This window comes from Gracilinanus agilis, chromosome 4 (assembly GCF_016433145.1).
Source record: "Gracilinanus agilis isolate LMUSP501 chromosome 4, AgileGrace, whole genome shotgun sequence".
NCBI classification, from domain to species: Eukaryota; Metazoa; Chordata; class Mammalia; order Didelphimorphia; family Didelphidae; genus Gracilinanus; species Gracilinanus agilis.
In genome coordinates this window covers 97,988,578-98,007,646 of record NC_058133.1, presented here as the reverse complement: position 1 = coordinate 98,007,646, position 19,069 = coordinate 97,988,578, and the positions used below count along the sequence as shown (strand labels likewise).

General features: G+C 36.2%; 1 protein-coding gene across 1 annotated transcript in view; it reads right to left on the bottom strand.

Annotated features, from left to right (window-relative positions):
- CRB1 (crumbs cell polarity complex component 1) overlaps window positions 1-19,069 on the bottom strand; it is a 189,528-nt gene that overhangs the window by 157,713 nt on the left and 12,746 nt on the right. The window contains exon 2 of the mRNA XM_044674912.1: window positions 13,010-13,591. Coding sequence (XP_044530847.1) covers window positions 13,010-13,591 — 582 coding nt within the window. The remainder of the gene's footprint in view (window positions 1-13,009; window positions 13,592-19,069) is intronic.

Below are 19,069 nucleotides of genomic sequence, written 5' to 3'. Positions count from 1 at the left end.
TTTGATTCCCTATGTAATAATAGTTTGATTTTTTATACCTTCCCCTGAAACAATTCTTTATGTCTATAGTATATTCATGATACTTGTCAGCCAATTCTTTCTGAGTGATAGAGTTGATCTAAAAAACCTTAATAGTGACTATTCCTCCTATCATGAATTTGAAAAGTATGTGTAGCAGTGACAGCAATGTTAGAATAGGCCACTTTGCCAGTTAGGTTAGCTCACATTTTTAAAAGTGATGTGGCAAACCAGAGAGGCTTTGGGAAACGAGCAACAGAAAATGATTAAAGAAATGGAAAATCAGTTTTCCAGGGAAAGGTTAAAATAATTGGGGTCATGTACCACAGTGAAGAGAAAGCTAAGGGGTGAAGATTACTGTCTTCAAATATTTGTATGGTTTTTATTAAGGAGATATTGAATGCCTACAAAGGTCCAAACAAGAAGAAATGAACTTAAAGCAGGAAAGTGGTGCATTATAAAGAACTTAAGGAGGTTATGCTGTCTCTGGAGCTTTTCATAAAATTGAAAAGATCTGTCCTGAATACTTTAGACATTCACCTGCCTGAAGGCAGCAGGCAAGAGCAGATAATATCTTGAGGTCCCTTGCAGTTCTATAAATTGCTATGCTGAGTTTTTGAGAGGATTTGCTTTGTCGTCAAAACTTAGAGCTGGCTTCCTCTCCCCACCATCCATACTTAAACATTTCTTTGTTGATAACCTTGAAAGCATCAAACATTCCATCTAAAATTACATTTTTCATTGATTTTTTTGTTCCTTCCTGGACTTTGTGAAACATGAGCTTAGTGATGCTACATCACAGATTACATCACATAGACATTATATTGAAAATAAAATAATATTATAGTAAAATATCTCTTTTTTTAAAAAGTGTCATCTCTTGGAATATAACTGCACTATAAGAAATGGCAAATAGGTTAATTTAGGGTAAAATGGAAAGATCTACATGAAATTATAAAGAGCAGAACCAAGAGAACATCGTATAAAGCAACAGGAATGTTGTTTGAAGAATGATTTGTGTACTTCCACCTCTGGAGAAAGAACCGATAAACAGAAATAAATAAGACTGAATTTTATATATACTTATATATTTTTGTCAAATGATGCCCTCTTCAAAGGGGGCAGAAGAGGTAAAGAGGGAGTTAACTAGATATTTTACAAATAAACAAATTTTTTAAAGTGCCATCTCTGTAAGGATGTCTCATACTTCTTAGTTCCCTTCACAGTGAATATCTGTTGATATATTAGTAAGAATAGATTAGAACACCAAATATATGTATAATTGAACACAGAATACATAAGTACTAGTGTAAGTATTACCTGTGTATATCAAATACCCTACATGTATATGTATCTCCTCTATGGAAAATAATAAAATTAACAGTCTGCTCTACTATCTTTGTGATGGAATAAGGCAGTAAATGTTTGAATCTTCTTTGATGGAGACTGAATTACATGTGAACTTATATATCTATTTAACAGGTTAAATAGAAAGTGTTAAAATACACATGATGCAATATTGTCCTTGGAACTAAAGCATTTCCTTTCTTGATACTCATTTTTATTTATCTTCTGCAGGAAGCTTTTCCTCATCCCCTCAACTGCTCACACCTTCCTTATGATTTACCTGTGTAGTTAGTACTTTGTATTTATTTTCTTTATATTCGTATATGTGTCATTGTTTTCTTATCCATTAGAATGGTAAGTTTCTTATGGGTGGGGATTGTTTCATTTGTTGCAATTAGATCTTCTGTGCCTAGTACAGTGTCTAATATCTAATAAGTTCTGGAAAAAATGCTTTCTGATCAATTTACTTAAAGTTACACTGCCTCTTTTATTTAAATATGATAAAAATAATATTGACCAGAATGTTAAAAACCCAGAATTCTTTTCTCCCTTTTTTAATGGGCTCTTTTTGTTGTACTGCCTGGTAACAGAATTTTGTTTATTAATACCTTTCTGTAGGTGGGCAAAAATAACCTGATATTTTGTGACATTTTTAAAAATCTCATCATGCATTCCATTGGCCTTTTATCACCCTCTTCCAGACCCACCTATTTTCTTTTTTGAAGTCATTATCTTCTTGACATGAAAAATATACATTATTAAGTCTAATGGTCAATTTCAAACACCGGCTCTCATTTATGGAATGATTAATTACATAAGCCTAAACTAAAAACTGTCACATACTTGGAGCTTTTCTTCTTCCAAGAGAAAAAAAAATCAAAACTTTTGCAGCAATTTATTTTCCACTCAAGTTGTGGTTTTATGCTTATGCAAGAATGATTTTTCTTGCACCTTTGGTGCTTCTCCCCCTAGCCCATTTCACAGTAAATGAAGCAGGGCTGAAGCACAGCTGAGGGCATAGTGAATGATTTCAGCAGTGCAAATTCTCTCTCTCTCTCTTTCAATGTGCTGCCCCAGTTTTTTTCCCTTCTCCCACATCTACTATCTTTTAAAATTTATTACATTTTCTCGCTCCACAGCTCTGAGAAACATAGACTCTTTCCCAGCAGCAAGGTTCTTTATGATCACTCTAAATCTGGACACAGCCCACAGCAGCCGAGGTCGACCAAATCCAGCTTCCAGAATACATCAGCAGGTCCAGGTTGAGTCTGAGCAGTTCAGGGCAACCATGCTGACTGCTAATAGCTTCCCTCCCTCTCCAGACCCCCCCTTTCCCTTTTCTCTTTGGCTTTTCTCTTGGTTCTGCAGACTTTCTTTGGGTTTCTCATCATCTGACCTGAGCTCCATCCACCACTGGTAACCACAGGGAGGCCAGAAAAAAATAAGCATCCTTTTGGGGCCACATGAAGGACGTCAGTGCAAAGCAAACTTCCAAATTAAGAGGCCTTTTCTCCTCATGCAGAGTTTGGTGGATGAAGACTGAAATCATATCCTTTAATTCATGGCATGCCCATGAATTAAAAGATATTACAAGCACCAATTATTATGTCGGCCATTCAATCACTTGTCTAAAAAAGGAAAAGAAATCAACTGTCAAATGTCCCTCCCCAAAGAATTGAGGTGGTAAATTTATTGCCAACTGGTTAATAAAGAGGGAGGGGGGAATATTTGTTCTAAAGGTACAGATGAACACCATTAAAAGCCTGCTGTTGGAAAAGAAAAGCCCCCTTAGTATAAGCTTTTGATATTACACTGGGCCAGATACACTGTACATCACTAGGCACACCAAGACATGATTTGACCCAGAGTATAAATGAATCCGTTATATAGTGAGGTACGACATAATGGCTTTTTACTGAAATTCCTAGATGAAAGCTACTGGTCAGCATTGGAGTGCCCCTTGGCAATCCATTTAAACCTAAAGTGAGACCCCCGAGTGGATTTTGTAGGAACCAACTATATTAATATTGTTAAAGCTGAGATAGGATTTTTGAGTTGTGTTTTTGCAATGATGGGACTATCATATTACTATTATCTTCCAGAACTTCCAATATCCCCCCCTTTTACCCTTTGATATTTATAGCGTAAGATTTGAGACCTGGTCACCACAGCCTCAAATAAGAAGAAAGAATGAGAAAACCTTTCAACTCAACTCAACTGAATTCAATTCAGTTCAGTTCACCAAACATTTCCCAAGTGAATACTATATGAAAAGCTCAGTGCTAGGCTCAGGGGAAACAAAGATGAAAAAATAGCAGTCTCTGTTTTCAGGGACTTGACAATCTAATAGTGGAGATTCCACATCTGCAGACAAGTGGATTACAACATCCAATGTAATGAGTGCAAAGCTGAAGTTCAGATAAGGTGCGGTAAGAATTGTGAGGAGAGAATAAGAACATTTTCAATTGTGAGGAGGCACAGAATCAAAGATTTCTTTGTAGGGGAGGAGGGAAGGATCCTTAACTTTAAGGATTCAGGACATCTGCATGTTTGTGTCAGGTGTGTGAGCAAACTGCACAAAAAAAGACTGCTAGATGAATTGGAGAAACAGGTAATAATTCAATTTGTCTAGTAGTGATTCAATTGTCTAAAAGGGATGGTATGGGAAGATTTGAGGGAAATAAGCAGGAACAGTAAGTTGAAGGGAGTATGTGGAGGCTTTCAATGCCAGGCTAAGAAATTAGTATTTTAAGCTATGGAGTATGGAGAGAAATTAAATCAGTCAATAAACAGGTGCTTTATTCCACCAGGCACCTGAGATTTAAAGCCAAAAAGGAAACAATCCCCGCTCTCAAAATTCTAAACAGTAAGGGGCAACACTAATCTCTTTTTTAAAGCAGAATTTCCTAGATGAAAGTTACTGGTCTGCATTAGAGTGCCAGTTGGCAATCCATTTAAGTCTAAAGTGAAACCCCTGAGTGGATCTTGTAGGAACCAAGTAGACTTTAGGAAATTTAAATTTAAAGTAGACTTTAGACATTAGGAAAAATATTCTGGTAGCTATGTGAAGGGCAAGACACAGAAGGGAGAGAATGGAGGCAGGGAACACTGGTTAGGCAGCTATTACAATAATCTAGATGAAAAAAATTTAAAAGCCTGAAATTGGACAGATACAATGGATGAGGAAAGAAGGATAGAGATGGAAAAGATATTGCTAAAATTAGAAGTGTGCTGGCATGTAATACAGTGCTTGACACCTAGTAGGCACTTGATAAATGCTGAGGGACTGATCAATAGGATTTAGAAACTGGATGTGGGAGGTTAGGAAGAAAGAAAATCACAGACTTCTCAGAGGGTTTGACCTTGGGTGGGTAGAACTACAATAGTATCAAGAGATAAGGCAAAGTTGGTAACAAAGGCAAGTTTTACTAAAAGATATTTCTCAAGATCTATTTATCATCTCTGATAAGGACAGCTTAATTGATAAGGAGTAACGGAAATGGAAGATCTTTTAGCTTATGCTTCCAGCTCTCTCTCTCTGGCAGCATGTTTATTATATATACTTCAAAACTCACTTCACATAAAAGATCCCCCTAAAACTTCACGTTTGCATAAAAGTTACAAATTATGTCATATCAAAACACAAAGATTCTCAATGGCTTCCAAATAGAACAAGGCCAAAGCTGAATTTTGACTGGATTCTTATCAGAAAGCCAAGTTGGGAAATATTTTGTTAGGATGGAAATCCCCTGGATTTCTTGGCCTTGACTGTCTCAAACTACTTTTTTGAGACCCATCAGTTTATTCTATCTGGGCAAAGTGCCCCTGCTAAGGTTTCGGCCTTGGCTTTACCAAGCAGCTGCATTTCTGACCAAAGGGGAAGAATGTTAACCTCTTGACTGTTGATTTGCTAAGAGCTTAAAGCTTTTCAATAAGGCCACAATACTTTTCAACAAGAAAAGGTGTGGATCACAAAAGGGGTCAAAAGAGGAGTCTCAGATTTTTATCTATTTGAGACTGTTTCTCCTATTGGCTTCCCACAGATATTAAGTTTGAATTTAGAAATTGAGTTAGAATTGTAGTTGAACTTAGAGGCAGCTAGAAATGTTGTCAGTAGGTAGCCAGAAAGGCACAAAGCTCAGAAAGCAAAATGGAACTAGATTCTAGAGTCATATAAATAGGAATGATCATACAAACCATGGGAGTGGAGAGAAGAACAGAAAAGAGAGAAGAGCAGGGCTTTAAAGCATATTCATACTTAACAGGCAGGAGAGGGAAAAGAAACCATTGAATAAGGCTGAAATAATATTCTGACAGGTAGAAAAACCAAAGAGGGAAGAGAAAGCATGGATGATAAAATTAAAATTTTTAAATCATATTAAATATATTCAAAATAATTCAAAGAAAGGAAGTAAAGTATTTATACCCTTTAACCAATTAGTAATTTTGCAGTTAGGCATATACCTCAAAGAGGTCAATAATAAAAAGGAAAGACTCCATATCTACCAATAGCGGGTCTATCTGTAGTCACAAAAAACCTAGAAACAAAATAAAAACGCTCTCTGATAATTAAGAAATGATTTAAAAAGTTGTTATACATAAATGTAATGGAAGTTTACAATGCTGTGAAAAACTATAAATAGAATGAATATACGGAAGTATGGAAGACTTTTGTCAACTGATGCATAATAAGCAGAACCAGAAAGACAATCTATCTAATTATTCCAATAATATAAATGGAAAGGACAATGTCAATGAAATGATGAAATTAAATGCTGGAATAATTTAAAGTAGCTTTAACCCACAAGAGGGAATATGAGAAAGCATCTTTCTTCCTTTTTTGTGGGAGTGAGAAAGACATGTAATGGTATATATGTTAGACTTTTTTCAACATAGTTTTGCCTGTTTTTCTTTCTCCAACTTTTAAATAACTCTCTCAAAGGAGATAGAGGAAGGATATATTTGAAAAGTGAGGTAATGTAAGAAACAAAAAGATATCAGTAAAAAACTGTTTTTTTTAAAAAAGGACATTGAATATGACTAATGTTTCATTCATTTCTATTGTAATTTCAACCATGTATATAGAGCTTTTACCTTCACCTAATATTTTCCTAATATTTGTTTTAGCATACTTAATTATTTTTAACTTCTCTCTGGAAATTTTAAGTACTACATCAAAATGTCCTGAACATAAAATGAATGTAGATCTATAACTAGGAAGAAGAAATTAGGATTCTGTTCCAGGGTACTGACAGTATGAGATGGTAAACAAAAACAATTGAGCTTAGCACCGGGCTAATAAGAATAAATAAATAAAATATAAAGTTATTAAAATATTTTCTCCCCCTTTCCCGAAGAGCCAACATCAGCAGGACTGTCCTTACAGTGTCCTGGAGCTGACAATGTGTTTCATGCCACTTTTTCTGCATATAGTTTATAAAGCCCGCCCTTGTTGCCCAAATTGCTAGTTAGGGCTCTGAGATATCTTAGGTCTTGGAATGGTAGTTTTGATGATTATTATAAGAGCAACGTGTTGGGGTAATATTCATGCTTTTATGCAAATCTTGGCAAACTACTCATACTATTCATAGGTGCGATGTGTTTAGCATCAAAGCATTCTAATTTCATAAACTAGTTAGTATACAGAATAAATTCCCTACTACAATTTCACCAAATGGGATTGGGAAATGGTGAATTTGAAATTCTAGTTCTATTACCAAGTTAAAGAGATAGGAATATGACTTACTAGTTTTAGGAAATAAAGAGAATAAAATAAAAAGATAAAAAGATTATAAGATCCTCAAGAATACAATCTATATCCTATTCTTTTTTTCACTGCCTCGGCTACTAGAAGTATTGGGCCTTTATAAAACACTTCATAAATAGTTTTTAACTCATCATTTTGAGATATAGCTAGAGGTGGTACAGAAGGAAACAGCTTGTTGGATATATATATNTTATAAGAGCAACGTGTTGGGGTAATATTCATGCTTTTATGCAAATCTTGGCAAACTACTCATACTATTCATAGGTGCGATGTGTTTAGCATCAAAGCATTCTAATTTCATAAACTAGTTAGTATACAGAATAAATTCCCTACTACAATTTCACCAAATGGGATTGGGAAATGGTGAATTTGAAATTCTAGTTCTATTACCAAGTTAAAGAGATAGGAATATGACTTACTAGTTTTAGGAAATAAAGAGAATAAAATAAAAAGATAAAAAGATTATAAGATCCTCAAGAATACAATCTATATCCTATTCTTTTTTTCACTGCCTCGGCTACTAGAAGTATTGGGCCTTTATAAAACACTTCATAAATAGTTTTTAACTCATCATTTTGAGATATAGCTAGAGGTGGTACAGAAGGAAACAGCTTGTTGGATATATATATATATATATATATATATATATATATTAAGTTATATTAACAAGAAAGTGAAATAATTTTTATTCTGACCCTGAGGGATAGAACTTTGAGCATAGTGCATATAATTGATTCTCAATAAATACTTGGTTGAATGAATTAATGGATTGCACAATTATTAAAATTTTGAAGGCCATTACATTGCAAATATGCCATCAATGAAGCCCTTTATCATTTTCACAGTGCTTAGAATGTATGTATGCTTTACAAACCATATAATATATAAGCCTCATATCATAATTGTGATATAATTACCACAGGTGTTATCATTCTCATTTTATAGTTGAGGAAATTGAGTACAGAGTAGAGTAAGTGAATTCTCTATAGTCACAATAGCTAATAATTATTGGAGGACTGGATTCCAAGTCTAGGAGTCTATTCACTAAAAGTCACCATCAGAAATATTTGCAACTTGCTTATACCCACCACGCCTCTCTCAAATTCCATTTGGACCACCATAGACATATACTATCACTGAAAGAATATTAATGTTAAAAAGATAACCAGAGTTAAGACCTGAAGTTGGGAGTTATTCTAATGTCTATATCTTGCACAGCTGCTACAAGATGATGAGACTGACCTAGAATTAAATAGGAGAGAGAGTAGGATTGCATTTGAGAAATTCTTCAGTATTTTCAGAGATCATAGATTGCTTCTTATTGCAAGAAATTCATTTAGCAACAGGAAAATGACCACAAAGAGTTTTAATGTATAAGTTGTTATAATCACAAGACTATATTCCTCTCATATCCATGTATTAATGTAAATTATATTATAAATAACAACAGAGGGTTCTGTTGAAAAGTCTGTGAAATACAGAAATTGTAATGATTATAGTTGTTTTATAGATTGTGTGAAGATAATAGTGAAAAAGCTGGGAAAAAAGAATAGTTGGAACTTCAAGAATATGGAAGTAAATAGGAGATATGGGAAGTAATGGAACAGGTGGTTCTAGAAAGAAGAAAAGATGGAACCATATGGTAGAAGAATGTGTCATATGGTCCAGAAATGTGGAAATAAGTAAGGGTAAGTCTCATGGAGTGGTGATGAAGGCAAGAGCATCTCAAAGAGGGAGATAAAAAGGTTTTAATATAATAGATGGGTAGGCACCACTGTCATATAGCAATGAAAGGTCCATGATATAAAAGGAAGCAAACAAGATAATCAGCATGAAGTAATTATCTAGGCTGCTGTGTGTTCTTCATGAGGTTGGTAAGGGTCAAGGAACGTGAATAGAATGTTACTAACTAATCAAGTATAAATTTGATTATGTATTTTACAGCAACATGACCACAGAACCACTTTGGTGAAGAATGTAAATTTGTGAAACTCTATCACCATGATTTGTTTAGTCCTTTGGTAGTATAGCATTTAAATTAATTTCCAACACTCCAATAATTATATTTTTTGAAGTTTATTAATAATCACTTGAAGTAGAAGGAATAAAAAGGAAATAGAAGTTAAAAAACCTAATTATTTAACAAAATTAAGACCACGTGACTAAGTTCTCCTTGCCTATTTAAAAAGCTTGCTCCTCCAAAGCCAAGACAGGAAATTAAACTGGTAACAATAAATGAAACCCTTTCCAGAGCCATCTTCCCTACACCTACATCAGGCTTTGATTCCCTTTGGCTTTGCCAAAAAATGTTATACAGAAGGGGGTAATGGAAGGAAGGTGCTTCTATAAGCTGGGCCTGATAAGCTGGCCTCAGATCCTCAGGTGGCAAATGGATCTAGGCTGAGTGGACATAGTGATGCCTGGGTGGCCACCAAGGTGTGCTGGTGACCACCAGGGCTTATGGATGATCAGCTCAGCTAAGCACCTGACCCCACAAACAGTGCCCGAGCCAAAGTTATAAAGGAAGAAGCTGTGAATATTGTTCAACAGCTCCTCTAGTTCCTTGGCTCTGGGTTAGGTTGGATGATGAAGGTTGGTAATGGGCTAGTTGTTGATATTTGATTGGATAATGATAACTGACTGTGATTTTGGTAAAATCCCCTTTCCCCTCTGGCTGTAGCTATTCGCTTGCTCTTGGAATGAATGCCAGTCTTCACTTGAATCAAGTTTGAAAGGGGTTTAAAGCTTAGGCTCAAAGGGGTAGGATTCAGGATAAGAAAGGAGATGTTGGGAATGGCTATGCTATATCTAATGAGAGTTAAAGTAATCTAATCAATGAACAACAAGTTGGTATTTGGCTGGAGATTCTTCTCCCCCTCACAGACCCTGGTCAGACCCTGCTATGGTCTACTCTAGACCAAAGGAAAGGAGGGGATAGTGATAATCTTCTTGATAGCTGTGGTGTTGTTATCTCTCAGCTCTGTTTAGTAATAGGTGAATGAACTTCTTGTGGCAATAAGGTATAGATGCTGGATGTGCAGGTCTATTGGCCTACCCACCCTTCACCACCTTCTACCCTCCAGAAATCCCTTTTCAAGACTGAGACCTCGAGGGGCTGAGCCCCTGGGTTTTTATAGAGGTGGTCCCAACTGTCTTTTGCCCTTGGCTCATGCCATCGGGTAAATTCTAAGTTCTATAACCAATGATCTGTCACTCAAGTTGTTCTCCATCTTTTTTCCAGAAGTTACCTATTACAGAATGAGAAAGAGCGAGAGGCAGGGCTACATCAAATTTATATCCTCCCTAAGTCAGCATGTAACGTGACGAGAGTGGGGTTCTGGGAATTGTAATTTTTAGGGTAACAGATTCTAGTTCCACAGTAGGAAACAATAAACTACCACCATTCAACAACAAATTTATAATTATTTTAAAATATTAGTTTCTTTCAACATCTCCATCATACTCCAATTAATAAGTACTTTGGAAGTCAGGAGGAACATTTATCTTGCATGATAATATTCCCTAATGGGCCCTGATGTTGGTCCTATAAGAATTAGAGGACACAGTCATAATGTAAGGGCTTGAACTAGCTATTTTGGAGAAGTAAGACAAACAAGGTCCATTGGTCTTGGCTCATGTATACCCAGCTCAGCTATTCCATGACACTTAAAGGCCTATCATGTGGTGAAATCAAGGAAATAGCTATGTGCTCCACTGTTATCCATGCAGTATCAAAGACATTTTGGAAGGGTTCCAGCATGTTGGGTGAACTCTCTGTGGAAGATTTATGGAAAGGCATAGACAAGAATTTTCCAGGACGAGAGGGATTGGGTGGGTTCTTATCTGTATCTCTGGAAGGATATATTCATTGATGAGACCATATATTTATTTGATCATAAACTTTTATAATTAGATCTGTCCCTCTTCCTTAGAGCCTCTAACCCTATTCTTTGTCCTCATTATGACTTCTATTCCCTCTATTCCTTAATTTGTTCTACAGTCATTACTCTTGCACTGGCCATACACTCTTCAAACTTTTAATGAACACATTCAACTTTATACTATCTTCTACATTCAAGCCCCTTGCCTCCTCTTCCTATCACTAATTATGCCTTGCTAAATCCCTTGGATTATTCTCATCATCCACCTCTTTCTCTCTTACTAATGTTCTAGACAAAGCCAGATAAAATCATAAAACCATGCTAACTGGATCCATTATGAATTTGTTACATAATTTGAACCCTGTTCTCACTGTAGAAAGACAATATTTTTATACCTCTTAATCCATTCACTTTCCCTCTCAGCAGAGCTATTCTTTTTTTTTAAACCCTTGTACTTTGGTGTATTGTCTCATAGGTGGAAGATTGGTAAGGGTGGGCAATGGGGGTCAAGTGACTTGCCCAGGGTCACACAGCTGGGAAGTGGCTGAGGCCGGGTTTGAACCTAGGACCTCCTGTCTCTAGGCCTGACTCTTTTTTATCCATCTGTATATCTCAAATGATACCCCTTTCTCCCAGCCTGTCAGCTGAAGATCTTGCCTCATATTTTATCAAACAACTGAGGCCACTTGCAAAATCCCTTTTTCTCCTCTCCATATCCTCATAACTAAGTCTTCTACTTTATTTCCTACTTCACCCTATTGTGCATAGAAGTGATGCTTCTTATTGCTAAGGCAAACCTCACTATGTGCATTCTTGACCCTATTCCATCCTGTCTTTTTTGGTGGTTTGCTCCTTTCTACTTTCCCCTCTGTCTCACTAATATTCACTTTTCCCCTGCTTTCCTGTAGGCTACACATATGTCCATATTTCCCCATCCTTAAATAACCTTAACTTGATCCCTGATAGATGTCACCCTATATGTCTCCTCTTTTTCATGGTTGAACCCCTCGAGAAAGTCATCTATATTTGGTGCTTCCACCTCCTCTTCTCTCACATTCTTCTAACTCTTCTTTAGACTGTTCCAAATCTCTAAAGTAACCAATGATCTCTTAATAACCATTCACAAAATCACTACCCTGTCCTCATCATTTGTATTATCACTTGGCAAAAGCCTTCTGGTTGTTCTGTTACTCATTCTGTTCTATTCTCCATTAAGTATAGAGCTTCCATTAAGCTACTATAGAGACATTCTGTGTGTGTGTGTGTGTACAAAGACATACACTCAACAAATTTAGGGGTAACCTATTATCTCCAGGATGAGATATAAAATCCCGTTTGGCTTTTGGCTTTTAAAATCCTTCACAGCCTGCTTCCTTCTTACCTTTCCAGTCTTCTTATACTTTATTAACCTCCACAAATGCCATGCTCCAGCAACATTGGGATTCTTATTTCTTTCACACAGTACTTTATCTTCTGACTCACTGCCTAGAATGTTCTCCCTCAGCTACATTTCCCGCTATCCCTTTTCTCCATCAAGATTCAGTTTAAATCCCATCCTCAGCAAGAGGCCTTTCTCATTGCTCCCTCCTCTGCTAATTCGTGTACTCTGACATCCCATTCCATTTGCACTGTATATATCTGGTAAATCTGTAGTTATTTGCATATTGTCTTCTGTATTAGAATGAGAGCTCCTTGTAAGTAGCGATTGGGTTTTTGCCTTTTTTGTTTGTTTGTTTGGCACATAGGAAGCACTTAATAAATATTTGTTGATTAAGAGAACAATAAATATATAATATAGGACTAGCAATATAATATACTTCTAATTTAATAGTATTCATTTTGATAACCAAAAAACAAATTTCCATGCAGTAGCTAAATTCCAGTTGAGAATTTTATCATCTTCATTATTAAAGAATCATTGGTTCAGACATAAAACATTCTCCCCATTGCCATTCATAACCATAAAGAAAGATATCTTATGTGCAATCAAACTTACCAAAGTATTCTGGCAGACAGTCACAGATGTAGCTCCCTACCTTGTTGCGACATTTAGCCCCATTATAGCAGGGATTTGAAACACATTCATCCACTTCCCGGTCACAATATCTCCCTTGAAATCCAGGGACACAGAAACAGGAATAGCCATTGATTCCATCCTGGCACACAGCTCCATTGCGACAAGGGTTGGAAGCACACTCATTGAAATCAGTCTCACAGTGTTTTCCAATAAACCCATCAGGGCAGTCACAGAAAGGGCCAGAGGAGCCCTCATGGCAAATACCTCCATGTCTACAAAAGCCTGTCACACAGGAGGTAAAAGTGATTTCACAGCGTTTCCCACCATATCCTGGTGGACAGCGGCAGAGAAAGCCAGGTTCTTCATCCAGATCAAAACAAAATCCGTTTCGTTTACAGGGCTTGGAGGAACATGAAACCAATTTTTTGATGCAATCTTCCCCTACATTTTCAGTTGTGCCAGAACAATGACAAGTATTGTCCTTACCAACATCGTCGCATGTAGAATTATTTGGACAAGGGTTTGAGAAGCATTCAGTGTCATTTCCAATGCAAAAGGATTCTGCAGGGGAGATAAATAACACTATTAATTAAAAAAGATAAACATTCAGATACTTGAGAAAAGTATAAAATAAAACTATAAATACAGTTCTTTTTGACTTTTAAAAAATCCATATATGTCCTTTAGATAAATAAAACCCATAAATTAAATAAATTTGATAAATCAAAACTCCATATTAATAATAATTTTGAATAATCCTTCTTCACCTTTCTGCTCCTTTTCTTTGATAGAGGGTCAATTAAATGATGAAATTAAAAAATTATTTGGTTATAAATACCTGGTTTAATGGCAGGAGAAAATGAAGATTTTGATATTGATATTCTTTCATGGAGGACCAAGGTGGGATAGTGAGTTTAAATTAGGATGGAAACAGAAATTGGTTGTCCCAAAAGGTACTTCTTCACTTAAAATTGATCTAGCAACTTCTGACTTGGTTGTCTAATTGAAAGTGAAATAGATATTTAATTTACTGATATAGAATTTGGTTAACATTCTAGTCACCACTTTTTAATGCTACCTGAATATGAGTCATTATTATTATTATGGAGAAGCAATGTGCCATAGTGGATAGAGAACTAAATCTGAATTCAAGCATGGGTTCAAATTCTGCCTCAGACACTTTCTAGCTATATGACCTGGGGCAAGTATTTCTCTACTCTATTCCATTCTCTATTTAGCTATCAAATTAATCTTCCTAAAGCACAGATCTGAACATGTCACACAATGCTATCTCTTTCAATAAAATCAAGTAACTCACTATCACCTCTAGAATCAAATATAAAATCCTTCATTTGGCATTCAAAGCCTACACAAAATTGATCTCCTACCTCAAGTCCCATCTAAAAATCCTATCTCCTACAAGAAGCCTTTCCTGATTTTCCTTCAGCTAATGATATCTCTTTATTAATTATCTCCAATTTATCCTGCATATATTATTTTGTGCATCATTATGTTCGTGTTGCCTACCCCTTTGACTCCTTTAAATCAGAGACTGTCTTTTGCCATTCTCTGTCCAGAGGCTGGCACAGTTCTTGGTTCTCACCAGTAGGAAGCATAGTAAATACTTGATTAATGCTTATTGACTGACTGCATGGCTTAAAACACTCACTTACTCTTTTAAGTTTCTTCATCTGCAAAATGTTGCAGTTGAACTTGATGGTTTCTTTCAGCTCTAAATCTATAATTCCAAGAACTATAAGTAAATTGTGCAAGCTTTCAATACTCTCTGGAAACTCTTGAAGCCTATGAGCTGTAGACGCTAGGCATATGTATAATTATTATTATCAACACTGACATCATTATTCCTATTCCAAACAAAAAATAATAGTTTAGAGTGAAAAATAATTTTCATCTTTTCTCATTCAGAGCCATATTCTTTAGTATTGACTGTTATTCAGTTTTGTTTTTAGACTGAAAGGAAAAGTATTTTTATTGATTAGGTCAGCATGATTTTCGGAAAGGTCTTTATGTGATCACACGGGTTTTGGGAACAGCAGCATTCCAAGGAGATGGCTCCAGCTATGAGTTTTACTCAGCGGGGAATTGTAATCCTTGATTTGTAATTTGGAAGAAAGGCAGAAAGCCTGGGAATCAAAGTTCCAGACATGGATCTGGAAATATCTGGGTTTGAATTCTACCTTGTAAGAGCTGTGTAACCCCAGGCAAGTCCCTTAATCTCTCTAAACTTCAGTTATATAGACTATTCCCATCTGTAAAATGAGTATAATAATAACTACTTCATGAGGCTATCATTCAGTTCAATGAAAACCTTTGTGTCATATTAATAAGTTATATGACTTGTGGATACCTTTTAATGACTTCTCAATACTCACCTTGGACTCACCACTAAAGAAAAAAAGGACATTTAGAATTAAAAAAAAAAATAAAAGGAGAAAAGGCAAAGGGTAAAAATATTGTCTAAAATATTTAAATCAATATTTAAAGTGTTAATGTTCAAGTTGAAAATACATAGCTAAATCTATCAGAGTAATGTTGTTTTCCATTGCAAATTGTAAGGTTCTCTTTGTTTTCCCTCCAAATCTAATCAGGTGTTATTTGAACCATAAAAAAAAAACAAATATTGCATAATTTGCCATATATTTGAACTGAAAGCTTCCCCTAATTTAGTAGCTACTCTTTAGGATGATGGTTAGAGACCTCTAAACTGCTTTCCAAACAAATGGAAAACCAGTAGGCCTGTAAAGAGAATTTCCATTAATCAATAGGAAGAAAATATTGCGCATTTTAATTTTCTCCTTAATGGTAATTCTTTGGCCTGAATTATACAGACTTAACTTGCACACAAATATCCCTTTGCCTGTGGAAAAACAGTGTCAGATTGAACCTCAGTCTGCATTAACTAAAACCTTTAAAATGAAGTTTTTCAGTAAAGAAAGTTTTTGATGCCCCTGTAATGATGATGAAGTCTCAGAAGACTCGTAGCATGATTCTATTATTCTGTTCATGGGTAGTAAGAAGTGATCAAAAGAAAAATTATTACTAGAAATATAAAAGTCTTATTAAGTTTCTTTTTGGCAAGGTGCTGCGACAGGTGTCAGAGACCAAAAGATACTAACTAAACCATTCCTTCTCTCAATGAGCTTCTTTTCTACTGAAGGGATGCAATACATACACAGATACAAGGCGTAAGGTTATATCAGGCAAGATTCTATGGAGGAGGGGACATTTGAGCTGAGCTCTGAAAGCAGATATGAATTCTGAGAGGTGGAGGTGGGGTGGGGGCATTCCATTCTAGGTATGGGAGTCAGACTGTATAAGTACACAAAGGCAGAAAAATGAAATATCAATTTCAAGCATTTGCCCCTTGAGTATAAATATAGCCTTAGGAAAAAAACTGAAAAAATAAATGCAAATATAAAAGAAAAAGATACCTTTAAGTGGGCATGTATCCAAAAGCTTAAAAATACTAATGATTGTATCCAAAGTTGTGCTGGATTCTGGCTTGGAAGAAGTGATTGTTAAATGTTCAGGTGTGAGTATTTACACCTCTAAAACAAGCAGGGCTTGATTTATTGCTTTGTTGTTTGTCTAAACTTAAAGTCATGGAAAAAAGTTAATGCAGAATAAATTTATAAGATTGTCATGAATATTTTTAGTGGCAGAGCTGGTTGTTAAACATTTATTAGCACATTCCTCCTTATATCTAATAAATCTCTTTTATGACACTGGACAAGAGATTAGAGAAGGGCAATAGGGTGGCCATTATTTTTTCAGCATTACTTTTTAATCTACTGTCACATTTTCTGAATCTATATCTTTTTTTTTCTTTTTGAAAACTACATTTTCTCTTAGGATTGATACTAAGTATCGATTCTAAAGCAAAAGAGTGGTAAGGTCTAGGTAATTGGGGTTAAGTGACCTACCAAGGGTCACAAAGCTAAGAAGTATCTGTGGTCAGACTTGGACCCAGGACCTGCTGTTTCTAAGCTTTGTTGTCTGTACACTGAGCCACCTGGCAGCCTCTAGACACCATGTCAGTGATGATGAACCATTTAAAGATGGAGTGCCGGGTCCCCCTGGTCCAAGTGCCATGCCCACCCCCCCCCAGACTGCTGCATGCTCCTCTCCCCCACCCAGTGCCAGGTGCACTCCAGCCCCCTTAACTCCACATAGGGGAGGAGAAAAGCACTCTCATTGGGCTTATGAGCAGAGGGGCAGGTGAAGTGAGGAATGTCCTCAGCGAGTGTAGAGAGGGTGAGGGGAGAAGCCCAAGGGTTCCACTCCCCTCCAGCTCTGCCCCTTGTGAGCCACTCACCTTACCCCCTGTGCACTCCCATTGGGCTGCTGGACTAAGGGGCAGGTTATGTGAAAAAATATCAGACACGGAGGAGAGAGGGAGGGGAGCAGCTCTGCCCATGTCCCTCTGCCTTTCTAGTAACAAACTGGCCATGTGTCCACAGAGAGGGCTCTGTGTGCCATTTTTGGCACCCGTGCCATAGGTTTACCATCACTGCCCTATGTTTTCTTAAACCGTAATAGTAATATTCTCCAGGAAAGTAATATGATCTCTCAAAGAATTTTCACATAAAACGTGATTCTAGATATAAACTTAATAATCATGATACATTGATAATAGCTGATATTTAAATAACATTTTAAATCTGCACTGTTTTAGATATTATTTCATTTATGACTCACAATAGTTCTGTATTTAGGTATTATTCTAATTTAACAGATGAGAAAAATGAGATTTGTAGAGTTTAAGTGATTTATCCATTATGACATAGCTCCTAAGTGTTTAAGGTGAAATTTAAACTCAAGTCTTCCTCTAGGTGGTTTGACTCCAAGCCTAACCCTCTTTACACCAAACCAGGGGTCGGCAACGTATGGTTCTCGAGCCATATCTGGCTCTTTTGAGGGCCAGATATGGCTCTTTCTGCAGGAGCCATAAAGTCATTTTTTTTCAGGTGCTGTTACAGGAGCGCGCACTGTGAGCACTGTACGGCTCTAACAAAATTACATTTTAAAAAATACGGTGTTTATGGCTCTCATGGCCAAAAAGGTTGCCGACCCCTGCACTAAACTAAGCTACTTCATTTTTTCTTTTGAGTGTTTGGTATAGTAGAAAGAATCAAAAAGTCTGGATTCAAATTCCAGTTTTTATCAATCAATCAATAAGTATTTATTTACTGCCTACTATGTGCCAGCCCTGTGATAGGTAAGATTTTTGTACTGGGAATGCAAGGACAAAAATATGAGTCAATCCTTACTCTCAGGAAACTTTAATCATATTTAGGGAACTAACAAGTACACACATATTATAGTGTATATATTTACAAGGACATACAAGTAGTCAGTATACATATATACTACTTGTATGTCTTTGGCAAGCCACTGAACCTGTCATACCTTTAGTTTTCTCATTTATACAATGAAGTGGGACTTGATCCAAACAATGGACAATTATTCCCTCCAATTCTAAATGGTACAATCAAGTTCAAATAAAATATTTGGATAATTTCTCATTTGGCTGCTCAATTACATTAGTCAATGAAAGACTGCCCTCTGCATGCAAATTCATCATATCATTATAATTCTCTTATTTTTATTCCCTCTCTCTAAAAGTAGCGACATGCAGTGGGTAAAGATCTGGCCTTGGAGTCACTAAGTCCTGGGTTCAAATTTTGCTCCTCTCTGATACATACTAATTGTGTTTGCATGTATGAATTCTAGGAAGCTCTAGGAGAATAGGATTTAGGTAGTTAATCAATAAGCTTTAATTTATTAAGTTCTCACTGTGTGCCAGATATTGTGTTGGAGATATAAGGAAAGTGAAATAGATAATAATGGTCCTTGTCCCACAAGGAGCTCACATTGGAATGGAGGAAAGAATATGTGAACAACTAGATAGAGATGAGTGGCTGATCTGCATTGGTGGATGGAGTCCTCACATTAGAAATTCTCTATGGAGATGAAGTTGTGGGTCTCAACTGCACCCTTTCCTACAAATCAAAGGAA